The sequence below is a fragment of the Eubalaena glacialis genome, chromosome 1 (assembly GCF_028564815.1).
Source record: "Eubalaena glacialis isolate mEubGla1 chromosome 1, mEubGla1.1.hap2.+ XY, whole genome shotgun sequence".
Taxonomy (NCBI): domain Eukaryota; kingdom Metazoa; phylum Chordata; class Mammalia; order Artiodactyla; family Balaenidae; genus Eubalaena; species Eubalaena glacialis.
In genome coordinates, this window is record NC_083716.1 from 65,241,040 (window position 1) to 65,261,793 (window position 20,754).

Here is a 20,754-nt window from a genome sequence, read left to right on the forward strand (position 1 = left end):
ATTGAGTCAGTCGTCTGGAAGACAAAGGGAGAGAAGTACCTCACAATTCAGAGCAAAAAATACAAAGAAGTGGAAATCAGAAGAAAAAAGATAAGAGATGCGGAGGCCAGATCCAGGATGAAGAAATGTAGCAGATGCCGCTGGCTGACTAACTGAACCCCGTGCCCAACCTCCTCCTCCCTTCTCTGACTCCACTACGGAGGCTGGACACTTATTACCAGCTTCCCTTGCTATATGACACCGTTCCAGCCCATGAGACATAAGCATCCAGAAACATTTTTGTCTTTTCTGCTATAAAATGCATATGCAATTAGTGCCGCACTTTTTTCTCCTTTCTTCCAAACTTGACTGCAAACACAGTGTCTGGAGCTGCGGCAACCGTCCTGTGACCACAAGAGAGAGGCCAAGAGAATTGAGGAGATACCAGCCCAAACCCTGACGTTGTCAAATGACAGAACCCAAGCCAGCAGCTGCCTACCCAGGGCCTTGTGAAATGAGGAAAATAAGCACCTATTTATTCAAGTCATTCTTTACTCAAATCTTCTGCTACTTATACCTGAAAACATTCTTACATAATATGAAAAGAAATAGAGAAATTATAGAAGAAAAGTTCCCTGTGAAGAAAAACCTGTGCTTTCAAACTGAAAGGACTCACTGAGTACCATATTTAAAACTGATACTCTTTCATACACAGGGTATAAATTGGCAAATTCCTGAATTCCACAGAGAAAAGAGAAAAAGCTACAGTCTTCCAGCAGAGAGAACAGGTTCCTTAAAAGAGTATCAAGCAAACATTAGATTTTTCATTTTTAGCTCTTGAATCTAGACCACAGAAAAGCAACATCGATAGATGATTGAGAGGAAATAACCATAATCTACGAATCAGCTTTAAATATGGTATTAAATATGGGGTATTTTCCATAGTCTCAAGGTCCCTCAGGAATTATTAGCTACGGCTTGGGCATTTCAAACAGAAAACAGGAAAAAACTGGCTTTAAGAGTATTAAGAACAAACATCTTTATATCTACATCCACATTTAAAGAGAAAATGCTTTTCTTTATGCTTCAAACACTGTAAACAGATAAACTGCAAAAATAAAAACCTGGGGCAATATTCAAAATCATAAGATTAATAAAACTTACCTCTCGTGTTGTTGTGAGGATTGGTTCCATTAATGTTTCCACTCAGTGAGGAAGTGGGTGGTGGTAGGGGGGGAAGGCAGACATTTGAAAAAGCAATAACAACACAGAGTGGTTAAGTGTCGAGGGGAGGAGCAGTTGCTTAGATCTGTCTGTTCCAGAAAGGCTTCCAGGAGGCAGCAATGTTAAAGAGAGGCCTGCAAGGGACTTCCCTGGTGGCACAGTGGATAAGACTCAGTGCTCCCAATGCAGGGGGCCCGGTTCGATCCCTGGTCAGGGAACTAGATCCCACATGCATGCCGCTACTGAGAGTTCACATGCCACAACTAAGGAGCTGGTGAGCCGCAACTAAGGATCCCTGGAGCCACAACTAAGGAGCCCGCCTGCCACAACTAAGGACCCACGTGCTGCAACTAAGGAGCCAGTGAGCTGCAACTAAGGAGCCCGCCTGCCACATCTAAGGACCCACGTGCTGCAACTAAGGAGCCAGCGAGCTGCAACTAAGGAGCCCGCCTGCCACAACTAAGACTCAGTGCAACCAAATAAATAAATTTTAAAAAAAGAGAGACCTGCCAGATTAAGTGGAAGCTGCCCAAGTGAAAGTGTGTGGAAGAGGGTCTCAGAACAAGGGAAGAGTACTTCCCAAACTTGGCTGCAAACTGGAACCACCTGGGGATTTCTAAAAAGCACTGATGCCTGCCTCCTACCCCCATACCTCCTGCCTTAATTAGTCTGAGGTGTGACGTGGCATCAGGCGTTTTCAAAGCTCCCCAGGTGATTCTAACATGCAGCAAAGTTTGGGAACCACAAGGCTTGAGGCAAGAGCCTGTGGCTCTCAGTACATTGAACGGGGAATTGGAGGGGGGAGGACAAACAGTGGGAATGGAGAGAAGTGGATGGGTTAAGATTTAGGATGTAGAATGGATGGGAGTAGGTGATAGTGGGGAGAGAGTGAGGGCAGAAGTTGCTGATGGTGATGCCCCAGTTTCAGGCTTGGGGAACTGGGTGGATGTGGTCAGTTTTCTGAGATGCAGAACACAGCGGGAGAAAGGGGTGTGTGTGGGAAGACCTGCTGATTAGAGATTATGCACACTTATTACAAGGAGGTTTGGCTCAATAAATCTTAACCCTGGCCATGGTTATCGTTATCATCATCATCAATCATCATTTGAGACTGAGAGGCTGCTTGAAGCCCTTGTGTTCACAAGGATTAAAGCAATGATGTTGTCCTCTAGTGTCGCCATCTGTGTATTACAGGCACTCAGGCAGCAGTTGACACACGTGCAGGGGACGGACCCAGGACCTTGGCCCAGGTAGGAACAGGGGGTGGAGGTGAAAGATCAGAGATGATCCCCCTTAGGACTCAGGCCAGGATCTCCCAGTGATCCCCATGCTCAGTCCAACTTGAATGAGGGTGTCCTTTGGATGAGCTGCTGTTTCTGCAAAGTGCTCACGTCATGGAGGGAGCCCTGAGGAAACGGCACTGCATGGGGAATTCGGAGGCTGGAGCTCCAGACACAGCTCTGTTAGTACTGGCTGGCTGACGTGGAGTGAGTGTCTTACCTGGGCATCAGTGTCCTTATCAGGACTAGGTGCCCCGGAGGGCTAAGACTGTATCTGTGTTGATGACCACAACAGTGGCCAAGACTGACATTCTCTGCCCTCCAAGGAAGAGACAAGGGGCAGCTCCCATGTCCTCCAGAAAAGCTGCCATGTGCCAGTGAGGAGTAGAGAGCAAGAATCCAGGGAGGCTTCCAGGAGGAGGCAGCATTCCATCTGGGCCCTAAAAGGATTCATACATAGTGTCTGTGGCAAGACACCCCACCCTTGGAACATTCAGGAGAAATTTGTCATCTCAGAGAAGCCCTGTGGTAGGAGAAGAAAGGGTGTGGACTCTGGAGTCAGACAGATCAGGCTTTGACTGTTGGCTCCCCCAACTGCATGACCTTGCGCAAGTTCTTTAACCCTTCTGAGCATATGTTCCCATGTGTGAAATGGGGATATAATGAAATAACAACAGCAAACTCTTATTTAGCCCTATGCACCAGGTACTGGCACAACAACAGTCCTATGAGATAGGACAACTAGTCCCATTTGACAAATGAGGAAGATGAGTCATGAAGAGGTTATATAACTTGTTCAATCACCAGGCACATGGGCACGTGGTTGGTGCACAGCTACTGCTGTGACCACAGAGATGATAGTTGATGGATTGTACTGGAACAGGTGAGCTCATTGGCAGAGCTCAGTCTCCTGGGCAGGCCAGTGTCCAGAAGAGAATTTCAAGAGATAGAAAGTAACATTCTCCAGCAAGCATTAAGAACAATGCATGATTTGTGACCACATCATGATACCCCATGGTCCCTGGGACTTCCTGAATATGGTACCACGTGGGTAAGGAAAAGCCAAGGGCTCTTAGAACTGGATTCTTCCCACCAGCCCCAGTGAGTCCCACAGTGCCAAAACCCAGTTGGGTCCTGAAGAAGGAAGACATTTCCTCTCCCAACTTCCCATGTAGCTAAGGGTGGTCATGTGACCTTGTTCTGGCCAGTAAGATATAAGGGACATCTACTGGGAGGGTCCTGGGAAAGATTTCCCTCCCTGACAAAAGAGAAAGACCTGGAAGGGGAGTTCTTTTCCTTCCTGCTCCCTTCCTGGGATGGGAATACTGTCACGTAAGGACATGATATTTGGAGCTGTTGCAGCCATCTTGAAGCCATGAGGTAAAGGCCAAGAAAAATCAAAATTCCCAAAGAGCTTTGAAACCATTGAGCTGTTTAGCATGGAATCACTGACCTCCAGACTTCTGGTTATGTGAGAAAAATAAGCCCCCATTTGTTTAAGTCACTGTTGCTTATAGCAAAAAGTATTCCTAATATTACACCCAAGCTGTTTCACTGTATTCGTTCACTTACTTAATCAGCAAATACCCTTGAGCATATACAATGTGTCCATCACAATGGGGGGAAGGGAAGATATGGCCATAATCAAGACAGACATGATTCCTGGCCTCATGAATTTCTTAGCTTGGCAGAGAAAACCCACTCTGAACAGATGTGATGGGTCAAGGTGTTAACAAGAAGGAAAGCACACAAATGCTACTGGAGTATAGAACAAAGACAGTTAACCTGAGTAAGCATCAAGGAAGTTCTTGAAGGATACTGTATTATGAAGGGTTAAGTGCTATAATAGAGCCCAACATGCAGTGCCTTAAATAAGAAAGAAGTTTGTTTTGTTTTCTTTTTCTTTTTCATGTAACAGCCCTGGGCTCTGCCAGCCATAAGACAGGGCTGCCCTCTCTGGATTCAAGACGGCAGCTCCTGTTGTTGCCATTTTCCAGCCAGTAGGAAGAGGGGAGTGGAAGTGAAAAGCAACCGGCTCCCTCTTTAAAGATGAGACCTTCAGAATGACCATCATTAAAAAGTCTACAAATAACAAATGCTGGAGAGGGTATGAAGAAAAGGGAACCCTCCTACACTGTGGGAATGTAAGTTGGTGTGGCCACTATGGAAAACAGTATGGGGGTTTCTCAGAAAACTAAAAGTAGAATTACCACATGATGCAGCAATCCCACTCCTGGGCATATATCCAGACAAAAGTATAATTCAAAAAGATACATGCACCCCTATGTTCATAGTAGCACTATTCACAATAGCCAAGACATGGAAACAAGCTAAATGTCCATCAACAGATGAATGTGGCTTCCCTGGTGGCGCAGTGGTTAAGAATCCACCTGCCAAAGCAGGGAACACGGGTTCGAGCCCTGATCTGGGAAGGTCCCACATGCCGCGGAGCAATTAAGCCCCTGCGCCACAACTACTGAGCCTGTGTTCTAGAGCCCAAAAGCCACGACTACTGAATCCCGCGCACCTAGAGCCTGTGCTCCGCAACAAGAGAAGCCACCGCAATGAGAAGCCCGCGCACCACAACAAAGAGTATCCCCCGCTCGCCGCAACTAGAGAAAGCCCGCGCGCAGCAACGAAGACCCAACACAGCCAAAAATAAATAAATAAATAAACAAATAAATTTTTAAAAAATAGCAAAAAAACAAAAAAAACCCCAGATGAATGGATAAAGAAGATGCGGTACATATACACAATGGAATACTACTCAGCCATAAAGAAGAACGAAATTATGCCATTTGCAGCAACATGGATGCAACTAGAGATTATCTTACTAAGTGAAGTCAGAAAGAGAAAGACAAATACCATATGATATCACTTATATGTGAAATCTAAAATATGACACAAATTAACCTATCTATGAAACAGAATCAGGGACATACAGAATAGACTGGTGGTTGCCAAGGGGGAGAGGGGTGGGAGAGGGATGGATTGGGAGTTTTGAATTAGCAGATGCAAATTGGTATATATAGAATGGATAAACAACAAGGTTCCTACTGTAGAGCACAGGGAACTATATTCAATATCCTGTGATAAACCATAATGTAAAAGAATATGAAAAAGAATGTATATATATATGTATAACTGAGTCACTTTGCTGTACAGCAGTAATTAACACAACATTGTAATTCAACTATACTTTAATAAAAAATAAATTAAAAAAAAAAACGAGACCTTGAAGTTGGCCGTATACACATATAAATCGCTTCTGCCCACATTCTATGGGCCAGATCTTAATCATGTGACCACACCTGGCTTGGAAGGGAGGCTTGGAAATGTAGTTGTTAGCTGGGCAGCCGGGTGACAGGTAACACCTGGGGAGGTTCTATTGCTAAAAGAAACAAGGGGAAAGTGGTCCTGAGGGAGAGTTAGCAGTCACACCTGGTAAAGGAATAGGGCTATTTTTCTCTTAACCCAGAGAGCAATGGGAAGTCATTGAAGGGTTTCAAGCAGGAAATGCATGGTCAGATTTGTGTTTTTAAAAGATCATGGTGGCAGAGGATGGAGTGGAGGGGGGACAGATAATACCGGGGGTAGTGAGTTCTCTCTGCTATTCCAGGACCCGGCTCCCCAACTTGGCTGGGAGCTTCATGAAGGTAGAGACATGACATTTTCTCCTAACTCTGGGCTGATCATCAGACCACCTGCCCAGTCGAGAGACCCACTGCAGGGCCCAGGACTCAGCCCTTTCAGTAGAAGCACTGACCCTTTGTCACCCCCCTTTCCTTACCTCATCCCCCCTTTCCTCACCACAGCACTTGCTGCCACATTTGCCAGCACCTGGGGCAGATACCAAGTCCCCTCTGCCTGCAACACCCGGGCTGCCTCTGGGATGACCCCAGTCATGCAACCAGCAAGCAGGTGTTAGGGTGTCCCCTCCTAGGGCAAGCCGCACCCAGTTCCTCCTCTGCCTGCCATAGATGGGCAGATTTTGCAGAAGCCTGATGTTGAGAAACGAACCCGTTTTGTGTTAAGAGCTTCTGAGCTCTGTGTACACCAGGACTACAGCAGATGTAAACACTCGCGGCCTCTCTTCTCCAGCTAGATAAACTTCAGGCTTTCAGGGGGAGGCACTGCCCCAGCACACTCACAGTGTTTAAAAAAGGTGTCAGCTGCAGCCCATGCTCTTGGCAGAGGGCAACTCTCCCTCTCCCAGCTGAAGTCCCAGATTCTGGGCCGCCGATGCTCAGGCCAGGGGGTGGAGGGCCCAGAGCCCATCTGCTAAAGGGGCCAGCCTGGGACCCTCTAGTCTGTGGACAAGGGGGGGCTATCTGTGAGGAATAAATCCTGGAATGCTGCGGAGATCCTAACATCCTCCAAAATCTCTGCCCGACCTACATGGACATGTTCTTTTAGTTTAAGCTTTAGATTCTGTGAAAATAAGAATGCTACTCCCATCATCCCTGACAGGGTGATGTTTTAAACTTTATTCATTATTTGTTATTCATTTATTCATCTGGCATTTATTGAGCACCTACTGTGTGCCACGCACCAGGCTTCATACTGCCCTGCCCACTCAAAGTTCCCTAAAATCCCACCATTAGCGCCAGTGCCATTAGTATAAGGCTTTCAGATATATATATTAGATATAGATAGATGATATATGTTACATATACAATTTATCATCCCTCACCCCTGAGTCATATTTTAAATTTTTTTCACCATTTTCATTCAATCAACATTTATAGTGCACCTGATATGCTGACTACTCTCCTAGACACCAGACATAAATAAGACACAATCCAGGCCCTGAGGAGCTCCCTGCCTGTGTGACAGGGAAGTAACCGGGAGGTGGCTTTGATGGGCCTCAAGCGAGCAGAGGCAGACAGGCCAGTGCAGGACGAGGGAAGCCCTCAGGAAGCGGCCCCCCTCAAGGGCCAGAGGACCCAGGGCAAGCCTTCCCCTCTCGGGGGCTCCCCCTCTCTTCTCCAAATGAGGAACTAGATCAGGGCTCCTGAGTCTCTGAATTTCATAGACCAATAAAATATCAAAAACCTAATTGAGGGAACCACACAGCTCACCAGAATGTTATTCCACTGAGTAAGAAATATTAGAGAAAAAGAAAAACCAGGAACACAGCTACCATCTGCCATCACCATTATTTCATGAAAGAAAGGACACTTTAACCCAAAAAGGAAGAAGGGCATCGTCTCAGAATGAAGGCTGAGCCTTCAAACGGGATTCATTTACCGGAATAAAAAGCTCAGTGCATCGTCCTCGTCCTCAATTTGCCCACAGCCCTGTGAACTTCGTGGTGACTAGATGACCCACAGCTGCATGTGACCCGCCGAAGCCAGGACCAAGGGCCCAAGCCCAGCCAGAGACACGGTCAGGCAACTTCCAAAGGCATCTCTGGGACACTGCTGAGGGGCACCCAGGCCACAACGCTTCCTGGAGCCCCTTTTCTCTCCCTTCCCTCATTCCTGCAGCAGCTCCCACCTCCTTCTCCTCCAAACTCCCTGAAACACAAATCACCTCCGACTCTTGTCTTCAGGATGCTCACTTCAAGACCACAATAGCACAAACCATGAGGGTAACTCTAACAGGCCATTCTAGCTCAGAGTGCCTCAACCCGGGGCTGTCCAAGGCCGCTGTCTCACCGTCACCGCTCAACTTCCTCTTCCGCCCACACCTGCTTCTTTCCCCTCCCTTCCCCAGGGGTTGATCCTATGCGCTCCTTAATAAACATCCTGCACTTTAAAGTCTGAACCAGAGTCATCTCCCAAGGGTACCCAACCTGCGCCATCACCTCAGCCCGTCCAGCCAGAACCCACGGGCAGCCTTCCCCTCCACTTCCTGGCGGAGGGAACTTCCCATATACATGCTCGAAGAGCAAACTGGAGTCTTGACGCGTCCATAGGAGCTGAAGGAATTTTGAATGTTTTTCTGATTTGACAAAGAGCAGCCTTCAAGGACATTGTTTAGCGATGAACTCAGCAGGCCAGCTCTGAGCGGCAAGGCTGATTGGTAAACCCTTTGTCCAGGGCGGGGCGGCCACCACCCTCTCCTTCCACGAGGCCACGAGCACATAGTTGGAAAGCCACAAGAGCACATGATTTAAGGGGGAAATAAAACTCTTAGATTCCACAGCTCCAAAACATAATCCTCACATACACAGTGGAGGTGGCGGGATGCTGCGGGGAGGAAGAAAGGGTACTATTTGGGGCTTCTAGGGCAGGTGACACAGCCTTGGGTGTCCCAGCCCTGCACTGTGCTTGCACCTGAAACTCAACGAATTCTGGCTGCCTGGAGTAGGAGGCAGAACTGCAAACAGAGAAGACTGCCCTGCAGTTACGTCCTTATTTCTATACATTCTACCTCCAAAACCCTGGTCAGTGGAGCATGAGACAAACAAGCCCTAAAGTTCAGTGGCTGCCGCTGCTACCACCAAAAGGCATCAAAGGCAGAAGCCCTTCAGCAAAGGGCAGACATCCAAACAGAGGCTGGTGGCCCAATCCAGACAAGGAACAGGCCTCTGCCCCACGGCCTGGCCAGGGCTGGAGCCAACTGTGTCTGAAGCTGACTCTGGGCGGGAGGAGGCCCAGGGCCCCACGGTACACATACCCACGGGAGGAGCAGGGGCCCCTGGAAGCAGCCCCTCCGCAAGGAACGGGGCTGGCTTCCCAGGAGACCAAGCACACACTTAGCACAGCAGCCCAGCAGGGCCACCAATGCTGGTGACTGAGAAGCCCTCCTCGGCTTTAATGAGGGACACGCCCTGCCCTTCTGAGCCTGCCCGGCCTTGAGGGTCCACACACCCACAGGTGTGCACAGGTGCACGAGTGTGTGTGTGCTTACACACGTCTGTCACACACACAATCACTCAGACACAGCATTGCAGCTTCAGGCAGCACCCAACACACATGCACACAGTCAACGACCAAGAGTAGTCTGTGCACAGCCCCTCGGGGTTTTCTGGAGCTCACAGAAGAGGCAGCGAGCCCTGCCCTTGTGCTAAGACAGTGGTGCTCAAAGTGAGGTCCCTGGACCAGCAGCACCGGAATCACCTGAGAACGTGTTAGAAATGCTTTGCGTTCTGCCTCGGCCGGCAGAGCCCTGGGCTGTCTGGGGGCCTCCCACAGGGCTACAACTCCTTGTCACGTTTTCTTACCTGCCAGCTCCTGTGCTAAATAGACTTTACGTACGTTATCTCATTAAAACTCACCAATATCTTGTGAGATGTGCACCGTATTGTTCCTATTTTTTTCAGATGGGAAAGTCGAAGCTGGGAAAGGTTAAAAGACTTGCCTGGAGTCCCTGGGGCTCCCAAGCCCGTGCCCCTAATCACATTCTAGATGTAGCTCCAGCCCCACTGAATGTAAACACCCTACCAAGGACTGTGCCCCCCCTGCCCGGCCCCACTGCTGCCACCTCCCATCTCCCCTGGGTCTCTCCCTGCCTCAGCAGCCAGTCCTAAATCTTTCCTCAAGAGACAAGGCCGGGCCCTCCACGCGGGGGTGGGACGAAGGGCAGGAGGCAGCCCCATCTCGTGAGCAGAAAACACCTCCGCGAAGGCCCTCACCGCCCAGCATGCCCCACCCGGAGAGCAGCAGGCGGGCAACCACGGGCTGGCAGCCCTGCCTGCACCCCAACGCCTGGAGAGAGAGCCTGCTGTGCAGTTGACCTGTAGAATCCAAAGACGGCTGCTGTGTGTGTGTCTGATCCAGAACATTCCCTGAATTGCATTAGGAGGGACCTGGGTTTGAGTCCTGGCTTTATCACCAACTTACTGTGTGACCTGGGCTGGTCCCCTCTTGGAATCTGTTTTTCCATTTCTGCAGCGAAGGGGTTGACTGATGATTTATAAGGATGTCTCTCGCTCTGAAAGCGTGTCTGGGATTCTAGATGTCCACATGACATTGGAGAAGTCTGGCCAGGACATGGGAATGTAAAATGCCAATGGCTCTGGACCCGGCTCTCTGCTCAGCCTAACTCATCTTTGCTTGAGACTTGGGAGTGCCCCCCGGCTCCCCAGATGTGCCTGGCTTTGCACAGGAGTGCTCCCCTCGCTCTCCCATACTCACGCACCAAAGAGGATTTGTCTTCTACGGCATATCCGGCAGGGCACCAGGGCCCGGAAGGAACCAAGGAGCTAGATTGTTGTCCCAGACCCAGAGGCAGCCATGGGAGCCTGTGCCATGGTGACTGACACCAACATCTCGTCTGGCCTTGAGAGCAACACCATGGGCATCACGGCCTTCTCCATTCCTGGCTGGCAGCTGGCATTGTGGGCAGCAGCCTACCCGGCCCTGGTGCTGGTGGCTGTGATGGGCAGTGCTGCGGTTATCTGGATCATCCTGGCCCATCGGAGGATGCGCACAGTCACCAACTACTTCATTGTCAACCTGGCCCTGGCCGACCTCTGCATGGCCGCCTTCAACACAGCCTTCAACTTCGTCTACGCCAGCCACAACATCTGGTACTTTGGCCGTGCCTTCTGCTACTTCCAGAACCTCTTCCCCATCACAGCCATGTTTGTCAGCATCTACTCCATGACCGCCATCGCCGCCGACAGGCAAGAGGGGGCAGCTGGGGGGAGTCGGCTCACTTTTCTGGGTTCACACAGGGCTGGTAACTTGCCCACAGTCACACAGCAAGTTAAGGGTAGAACCCAGTGAATTAATTGCCTCCTAACCTGATCATGATCCTAAACTATGCATCTGGAAGACAGGGGACTGTGGAAACGAAGCAAGTAAGGTTAAGGTTAGACACAAGGAAGAACTTTGCACTAGATGGCTGTTCAAGGCTACAGGGGAAGACCAACGGTGTTTTAGGGACCTTCTGAAGTGTTCTTCTCTGGAGTTGATCTTTGTTTTACTGAAAGGAAATTGCTTATATTGTCATCCTATTCCTAGATATATTATATGAGGGGAAATTTTAACACCACACGCAGTTACTATATAATTAAGATGGGGCCAATTACTTCCCTGATGCTGCTCTGTGGGGCTGCAGACTGTGACGTTCTGACGGGGATGGGGTGGGGGCAGGAGGGGTGGAGGGGTGGAGGAGTGATCAGTCGGCAGATCTGAAAGTCCCCTAAGACTTCCTTTTCATTCACTCGGGTATTTGAGGCACTGTTTCAGGCACTGGGGAATAAACACCAGGGGGAAAAGGGTCCCAAAATCATGGTCTCGTGGAACTTCCATTTTAAAGGCTGGGTGGAGGGTGGGTAGTACGGACTGTAGAGGGCAGGGTGGGAGCCAGGAGACCAGGCAGGAGGACACTGAGTAATAACCCAGGTGAGGGAGGATGGTGGCTCAGGTCAGGATGGTAATAATGGAGACTCGTCCATTCATTTCTTCATTCATTCTTATGTTCAATGCCTACTTATGTACAGATACTGTTCTGGGCATTGGGGGAAGAAACAGATAAAGATGCCTGCCCTAGTGAGAATTTAAATAATAAACACAAGACTAAATAAATTATATGTTGTATTTTGAGGTCATGAGTGCTATAGAAAAATATCAGGAAGTGGAAAGGGGATCCGAGGCACTAGGGTATGTGTGCTGGGGCAGGGCAGGTTGTAGTGTTAGATAGGGTGTCAGGATCAGCTTTATTGTGAGAGTGGGATTTGAGCTGCGTCCTATTGTTCTGGCCTGGTCTCACGGTTCAGATTAATCCCAGGGAGGAAGGCCCGGGGGTCATCTAGGACCAAAGCTGTTTAGGCGTATGTAAAGCAGTTCCTCCACTGCAGAAAGGTGGTGGGCAGCTGCTTTGGGCTTTGTCCAGGAGACCGTTGGGCTCTGTTAAGGTTTCTGAACAGAAGACAGGCTGTGTGGCTGGGGAACTCGGCAGGGCTGAGCTTCAGGACAAGGCCCCAAATGGACTGCCGGTGTGGCCACACCGCTCTCTTGTGGCCATCCGAGAGCACATCCGCGCTCAGAGGGAGGCCATGTGGTGGAAGGGGGTGGGGTGGGCTGGCGTTTAGGGCGCTAGTGTTCCACATGGCTGTGGGAGAGCACCAGCCCAGCTGGCTCTCTGCAGGTCATCAGCCAGGGTGCGGGGAATGGGACTAGCAGATCTGGGCTGGTCTGACGGGAGGGCACCCCCCACTCACACCGCCCTCTGCTCACAGGTACATGGCCATCGTCCACCTCTTCCAGCCACGGCTCTCGGCCCCCAGCACCAGAGCAGTAATTGCTGGCATCTGGCTGGTGGCCCTGGCCCTCGCCTTCCCCCAGGGCTTCTACTCCACCATCACCATGGACCGGGGTGCCACCAAGCGCGTGGTGGCCTGGCCCGAAGACAGCGGCGGCAAGATGCACCTTTTGTAAGGCCTGGGGGTGGGGGAGCATGGTGTGTGTGTGCGCGTGTGCATGTGTGTGCGTGCATGCACATATGTGCACGTACACATGTGCAGTGTGTATGCATGGGTGTGCACATGTGTCTGTGAGTGAACTGGGGATTATGTGAGTACAGTATCAACTAAAAGTAACACTTAGCACTTACTAAATGTCAGGTTTGGTCTAAGTACTTTACATATATGAACCCATTGGATTCTCCTAACAATATGGGTATGTATGTATTATTATTCCCATTTTTCAGATGAGGAAACTGAGGCACTAAAAAAAACCTAAGTAATGTGCCTAAGACCACACAGCTAGTAAGTGGTACATCGAAGATTTAAATCCAGGCAGTCCTGCTTCAGAGCCCAATCTCCTCACCACTCTTACTTAAATAAGGCACATGTCAGGTACCGAGACAGAAAGAAAGGGCAGGTGCCAGAGCCTGGGATGTTTTCAGGAGGAGCCTGGAGTGGACTTGAGCTGAGGCAGGCACCGTGGGCTGGGGGATGGGGGGAGAAAACAGAACTCAGGCATGGTGCAGCTGCTGGGTGACCCTGGGTAAGTCCTTTCCCTTTCTGGGAGTCAGTTTGCCCAGTTCTCACGGCGGGTGTGGCTTTGTCATCCCCAAGCACGGCGGGGGTTGGTGGTAGAGGATAAAGAATTGGTTGAGGTTCTGGAGACAGTAGTCGAGTTGGAGCCCTGCGCTGTACCCTGCTGGCCGGAGGACCCTTTGTAGTCACTTAACCTCTCTGACCCTTTGGCTCCTTCTCTCTTAAAGGGGATTAGTAAGAGAACCTTGCTCAGGGGTTGTTGTGAACACAGAAGAGAAAATGTACCTGAGGCAACTTAGCACGGTGCCTGGCACAGAACCGGAGCCCAGTAGGTGGTAGTTTAAACGGGGAACAAACGAAAACAAACCTGGCAGATTTAGTCCAAGAAAAGCCCAGCTGCCCCAAGCATGAGGATGTGCACGCTCTGAGCCCAGAGCCGCTAGATCACAGCGACAACTCAACTCCCTCTCCCGCCTCCTTTAACACTCCTCCCCCAACGCCCGCCCCTACCTGGTCTCCTCCCGTCCCGAGCACCAGCCAGAGAGCGCCACGCTGCGGCCTTCGGGGAAGGCGCCATTCCTCTGAGAAGCCTGTTCCTGGGAACTGCTGAGTTTCCCGGGAAACTGCTGCCCTGGGTCTCTGCCCTCATTCCGTAGCCCACGTTCTCGAGACTCACGGCTCCAAGGGCGGAGTCCACGTAGCGACCCGCCCCCTTCTTGGCTTTGGGAAGGGGCGGAGAGCAGAACATTTCCTGACTGGCCACTGCGGGGCGGTGTTTCTCCACCTTAACAGTGAGCTTTTCTCTCTGAGGTGGGGACCAGTAAGAACTTAAGGTACCAACCACCACCTTTCTGGGGATGGTGATTTCGGACTCTGATTCAGACAACAGGGGAAAACAGGAGGGCAGAGGTGGGCTAGGAAGGCCATACTTTGGTGCTACTTCGAATTCTGAGAGGATTTGGGGAAAAGCCTGGTTTCTCGTGTGTAAGAATATATTATTTGTTCTTGGGTTGGGGAGCTTCTGAGATTTAGACTGGGGGCTCCATCCGTACAGGCTCACATCCTGTGTGTGTAGGAATCTAGGAAAATGCACATATGCTCCCCAAACCAAAATACAAAAAAAGGCAGTCCAGGCTATGAGATTCTGGCAGGCCCTAGAAGATGGTTCCCAAAGCTCCTTGGCACTCCCTTCTGTGTGGGAACCTAGCCCAGAGTGAATTCCTATCCTGAACCGACCCAAGAAAGAATGAGGCAACAGAAAGGCGTCACTCATACTTGGGAAGGATGGTAGAGATTAACTCCTTGTTTTACAAATGGGGAAACAGACTGAGGGAGAGATCTGACTTGCCCAAGGTCACGCTTTAAATTAGAGGCTAGGCAAGAACCCAGTTCTTCTGACTCCACAGGGCTGACCCTCAGTGGAAGGGAAATCATTTGTGTGTTAAGTCCGTATAGAGCTGTTTCACAGGACACAGACTTCCTGTGCCTCTCTGAGCCTCATTTTCCTGCTCTGGATGCTGAGACAGGTGGCCCTGCTGATCCTCAAGGTCTATCTATCTCAGACACTCTGTGACCTCACAATGAAGGTAAGGTACAAGGGCCTGTCACCAGGCTGCTCCTCCCGCCTCACCTGCTCCACAGTAGGACAGATGATGATCAGGGAGTCGAGGAGCCCCCAAACCTTTTGTAATTAGCATGCTTGCCAAAAGAGCAAGCAAGCCGAATTCTAAACTCAGGCTTTAGGGAAGACATTTGCTGGAGCCACCTACTCCCCTCCCTCCAGGTGTCAGTACCTCTTGAAAGGTACCCAGCAAGGCTGGCACACGGGGAAGAAAGGAGGGGCTTGGGTACACCTCTGTTCTCCTAGAAAAAGGTCACATGACAGGGCCAGGGGTCTTGGGTCCATTCACCGGGTGCTCCTGCTTGGGCCTTGTCAGAGAGAGGCTATAGCATCGCTCAGAAACCAGAATGGGCAGCATGCATCTTTCCAAAAGGAAATGAGAAGGCCTCAACACAGCCCCGGGTGTCCTCCACGGGGACTGGATGAGCGCCATCAATGGTGTTCCGGGCCACTTGCTTACAGGTGGTGTGAAAGAGTATCTGCAGATGTGAGCCATGTTCCCAACCAAATGCTCATGGTCGGGAAGAGATGCTCCACTAGCATGTACAGTGTGGCCTGTCTCCACTGCCTCCTTCCCTGCTAGGGATGTTGGTGCAGGATAGAACCACATCGACTCTAGGAAATCTATCTGGACAGACAGATGCAGATATACAAGATATACATAATCTATCTAATACATATGTGTATATACATATACACATATATTACATGATTCTAGAAGAAATATTCCAAATCATTAACAGTGGTGTGGGTGAGATACATAATTTTACTTCCTCCTTTGTGCTTAACGGCATTTTAAATTTTAAACAAATGTATTACTTGGTTAACTTTTTCGTTCCTATTTATTTCCTTGTTTGGTAACTTGTCTGTCACTTGGAAGGACTCAGAGCTAACACAGGTGTCCTTTTTGCGTCAGGGGAAACTCTCATTGGGCACATATGCTAGCCAGTTTGCCCTTCTTTTTTTTTTACTCTTTTTTTTTTTTCAAACCAAGGCCTTGGGAGGTGGCCCAGGGTAGCCCGCCAGGAACAGCTCAGGGGCGTCAGCAAGGTCCTGGGGATTGAGTGCTGGTGGATGCTGGAGTCGCCCCCAGGTCGCCCCGTGCCCAGGCCCTTGACTCTCCTGCCAGGTACCACCTTGCGGGTGATCGCCTTCATTTACTTCCGGCCTCTCGTGGTGATGTTTCTCGCCTGCAGTGTCATCGGCCTCACGCTCTGGAGACGCACTGTCCCAGGGTACGAGGCGCATGGCGCCAACTTGCGCCACCTGCAGGCCAAGAAGGTGAACTCCGGGGGCGGGGGGCGGGGCCAAACTTCCGGCCCCGCCCCGGGATCAGCCATTCCGGGCACGTCCCCTAGAGGGCGCCGCGGAGGATAGACTCCACCTGTAACTTGCCCTTGTCCCAAGTCCCTGGCCAGAACATTCATTCTTTCTTCCCGGGCGGGAGGACTTGCTTTGGTCTTTGGGCTGTGGCGGACGCAGATTGCAGGGAGAGGGAGACCTCGGAACCCGTAGCTGGCATGGTCTCCTCTAAGGATGGGGTTAGGAACGAGAGCTCATCCACTCTCCAGGGAGGGGAGCTGCTCTGCTCTAAGAGGGATCCAAGACGCCTTTTAGAGGAGGTGGCCACCAAGCTGGGCTTTGAGGAGTGAGGACTTCAAAGGAAAGACAGCAGTGTGGACAGAGAGACCAGCCTGAGCAAAAGTCCCGAGGTGGAAGGCCCAGGAGTGTCTGGGTAGCAGAAGCTCTAGGGGCCTGAGCCTGTGGAGGTAGACAGGGCCTGCTTACTGAGGGCTTCTCAGGCTGGCATGAGAGGTGCCTCGTGCTTCCCCTCGGGAAAACTGGGGCTTGGGGCTTCCAGGCTGAGGAGTGACCTGAGTCTCTCCTGGACCAGTTTGTGAAGACCATGGTGTTGGTGGTGGTGACATTTGCCATCTGCTGGCTGCCCTACCACCTCTACTTCATCCTGGGCAGCTTCCAGGAGGACATCTACTGCCACAAGTTCATCCAGCAGGTCTACCTGGCGCTCTTCTGGCTGGCCATGAGCTCCACCATGTACAATCCCATCATTTATTGCTGCCTCAACCACAGGTGAGCCCTCACCCCAGCCCCTCTCTCAGCCTGGCTCCATCTGGACTCCCCTGCACAGCTTGAGCCTGTGCCCGTCCATCCCCGCCACCATGGGATTACCATCCTCCCAGGAAGCCCCCAACACAATCCTCCCTCGGGTCCAGGCCTAGCTTGAGCCCCACCTCCTCCCCGAAGCTTTGCCCCATTGCCCAGGCCACAGCTCTCATGTCTGCCTGCTCCTGCTCTGTCTTCTGGGGGCTGCATCTGGGACAAGGAGAAGAAAGGAGGGAGGGACAGAGAGATGGAGGGAGGGGGAGAGAGGAAGAAGGACAGCCAGAGAGGGTGGAAGGAAGGAGCCAGGTAGAGGAGGGAGGGACTGATGGTTTTAAGAGCTTCCTACACTGAGGAAGAACTGAGGACTGTCCCTGGGCGAGGAGAACAGCGCCAACCGCAGGAGAACGAAGCACTCAACCTGAGGCCCGGGGCCAAGACTAGAGGGGGAGCAGCTTGCTCCCTGGAAGATCACAGAAGGGGCTTTCAGGGCAGCTAGGAAGTGACCTTGGCAGTGACTGCCAGAAAGGAAGGAGCCAAGTTCTCACTTCCCCCCAACCCTTGTACTTCTAGAGAAGTGTAGTCCCAGAGAGGGGCTGGCATTTGCTCAGGGGCACTTGCACAGGTGAGGAGGTGCTGGGCCAGGCAGGAGCCCCAGCCCAGGAGTCCTGCTTGCAGAGCAAGTCGTTCAGCCTCAGAAAGCCTTGACGGTGGAGCCAGGTAAGAGGAGATGAGAGGTGGACACTGAGTCCTGGCCTTCACGAGGCAATGATGTGGGTGAGGTTGGCCCTGGGCATCTTTTATCACCTCCCTGCCCACATGTCCAGGCCACTCATAATGCCAGTAGGATCTTTGTTGCTCAGACATCCCACCCGGGGCAGGCCAGAAGGAAGTAACAGACTGTAATTTTTTTTTTTTTTTTTTTGACTGTTTAATGGCTGCCAGAACCCTCCATTGTCTCCTGAGAGGCAAGTATATAATGGGAGGGAGGTGTTATCCCCATTTTACAGATGAGGAAAGTGAGCCTCCAAAAGGAAGACTCTCCTAAACTCATGCAGCAGGAATTCCATGTGTCTCCAAGGCCTATAATCTCATCATTTCTCTTGCATGCAGTTGTAGGAGTGAGAACTTGGAGACAGGGACTGTCACATCAGGGAGGGGCTCCCAGCCTTCTGTGTCTGTGCATTGGTCACTCTCCTGCTACCCAAGGACACAGTCCCTGGGAGTCTGAACACCCCAGGGCTCTACAACTTCTGAATCGTTCAGTATTTGATGACACTAGATCTGAAGACTGGTATTCCTGGCGGAATTTTCATTCTTCCGGAAAATGTTCAACAGTGGCTCTGTGTGCCCGGCACTGTTCCAGGCCCTTGGGATACCCCGGTGAACAAAAACAGTGATTCCTATCCTCGGGGAGCTGACCCTCTAGTGGGGAGGTGGAGATAGACAATAAGCAAATGTAATGAGTAAATATACAGTGTGTATTAGGTGATAAATCCTATAGAAAAAAGAAAAACTAGAGCTGGGTAAGAGAGGACAGGAAGTGCTGGGGGAAGTAATGGGCATAAGGGTTGCGATTTTACAGGGTGGTCAGGGTAGGCTTTACTAAGGGGTCTTTTGAGCAAAGACTTGAGGATTGAGTGGGCCCTGTAGGTGTCTGGACAAGAATTCCAGGCAGGGGAACAGCCAAGGCAAGGGCCCTGTGGTCAAGGTAAGGACTTGGGCTGGTTCTCTGACATGAGGAGCCCTGCAGTGTTCTGAGTGGGGGAAACACATGCTCTGATTCCCTTTTAAAAGAATCAGTCTCGCAGCTGTGTTGGAACTGGACCACAGAGGGGCAAGGTGGGGGAGGCAGGGAGATGGTTAGGCAGGTGCAATAATCCAGGCGAGAGATGGTGGGTGTAGACGTGTGAGAAGTGGTCAGAGTCTGGAGATTGCTAAGGTAGAGCCAACAGAATTTGATGGAGAGGGAGTCAAGGATGACCCCAGGTTCTTGGCCTGAACTTGTGGAAGGACAGAGTGGTCAGTTGTCAGCAACTGAGACGAGGACGACTGGGGTGGTGTGGGGGGAAGAGGATGGGGATCTCGGGTTGGGACATGCTGAGTGTGGGCAAAGGCCATGAAGCTCCCATAATAAAGGCATTTATTGGGCTGCACCATGGAACCTTCAGAGCTACAGGGGGAGGAACCAAAGTCAGGCCTGCTCTTCTGAAACTCGGAACCCTGCGTCTCCTGGGAACAGACCATATGGTTCTTTCCCTCCCTCTGCATCACACAGGGTCTCATCTGTTTCTGCTTCTGACAGACCAGTGTCCTCTTTCTGCCAGCTCTTTCTCATTTCTTCCAGTCACTCGCTGCTTCCTCGGATCTCTAATTTACAGGTGGACCCTCTTTGCTGCCTTGGGGAAAGTTGTTTATTTTTTAAGCAAATGTACTAAAACTTAGTAGTTCCATGTGTATATTTTCTTTCAAAGCTGTCCCCTTGGGGGAGCATCCGTATTCTACCCAACATTGCCAAAGCCCCAAGTTTTTAAGACTCCTCTTTGCATACTCCTTTAGAAGCCAATTAACAAATCGAACAAGAAAATCTGTTGTGTCTTTATAACTGTACTTGGTTTATTTTTGTTTGTTTGTAATAGCAAACGGTCTCATTCGGCTCACTTCAGTCCTTGGACTTAGCTCCAGATTACTTCTGGTTGTTTCCAAAAACCAAATCCACTAGAGAACGTGTCTCCCCAGAGACCCTGAGCTCTTAGGAGCGAGGCAGCAACTTTCCTCTGGAGGAGAGATCGGCTCCTGGAGGTGGGAGCAGCCACAGGACAGTTCCCATAACTGTCGCCCTCACTCCGTTGCTCAAGATGACTCTCCATCCCCCAGGTTTCGCTCTGGATTCCGGCTTGCTTTCCGTTGCTGCCCATGGGTCACGCCAACTGAGAAGGACAAGATTGAGCTGACTCACACCTCATCCCTTTCCACGAGGGTCAACAGGTGTCACACTAAAGAGACTTTGTTCGTGGCTGGGGATGTGGCCCCCTCTGGGGCTGCCAATGGGCAGGCTGGAAGTCTGCAAGCTGAAGTGTCTACTGACCCCTGAACCCTTGTGCCTGGCTGCAGGGGGAGGCTTAGCACCCTGGAGAAGTAGCCAGTTGAGAGGACCACATCGGAAAGTTTGGCCCATGCCTCACCCTTCAGTACATCAATGGAAAAACAAGATGGGGCCAGGAACTCTGCAGTGGGTGCTGACTCTCCCAGCCACCCCTCTGACAATGCTTCAGGGGATCCAATAAGTCAAAGAAGACAGTGTGAGCCAACACTTATCTAATCCAGGAGTTGCAAGCTCGAATGCCTCCCTGGGGCATACAACATAATGAGTAAACTGAATCCAGTATAAAAGAAAAACTGTAGATATAATGATAAAAGGTAAGTGACTTCCAGTGTTGGGGCAAAAGGAAGGGTGGGGACTGTGGCAAACTGGAGAGCACAGGAATCCAAAGGGAACAACAGCCGATCAGCTCTGGACAGATGCTGCCATGCGGCTGGGAGCCCACTGTTGCCAGATCCTCCAAACCTTTCAAGAGAAGCCAGAAATCCAAATTTGTGAAACTTCCAGGTTTGTTAAATTGAGCTCACAT

General features: G+C 50.8%; 1 protein-coding gene across 1 annotated transcript; it reads left to right on the top strand.

The window, feature by feature from the left end:
- The first annotated feature begins 10,666 nt into the window (after positions 1-10,666).
- TACR2 (tachykinin receptor 2) lies at positions 10,667-20,216 on the top strand. The gene is given in 6 exon segments (XM_061181417.1): positions 10,667-11,058; positions 12,619-12,813; positions 16,131-16,143; positions 16,145-16,282; positions 16,896-17,092; positions 20,000-20,216. Coding segments are annotated over 6 exon segments (1,152 nt in total).
- Positions 20,217-20,754: the final 538 nt, after the last annotated feature.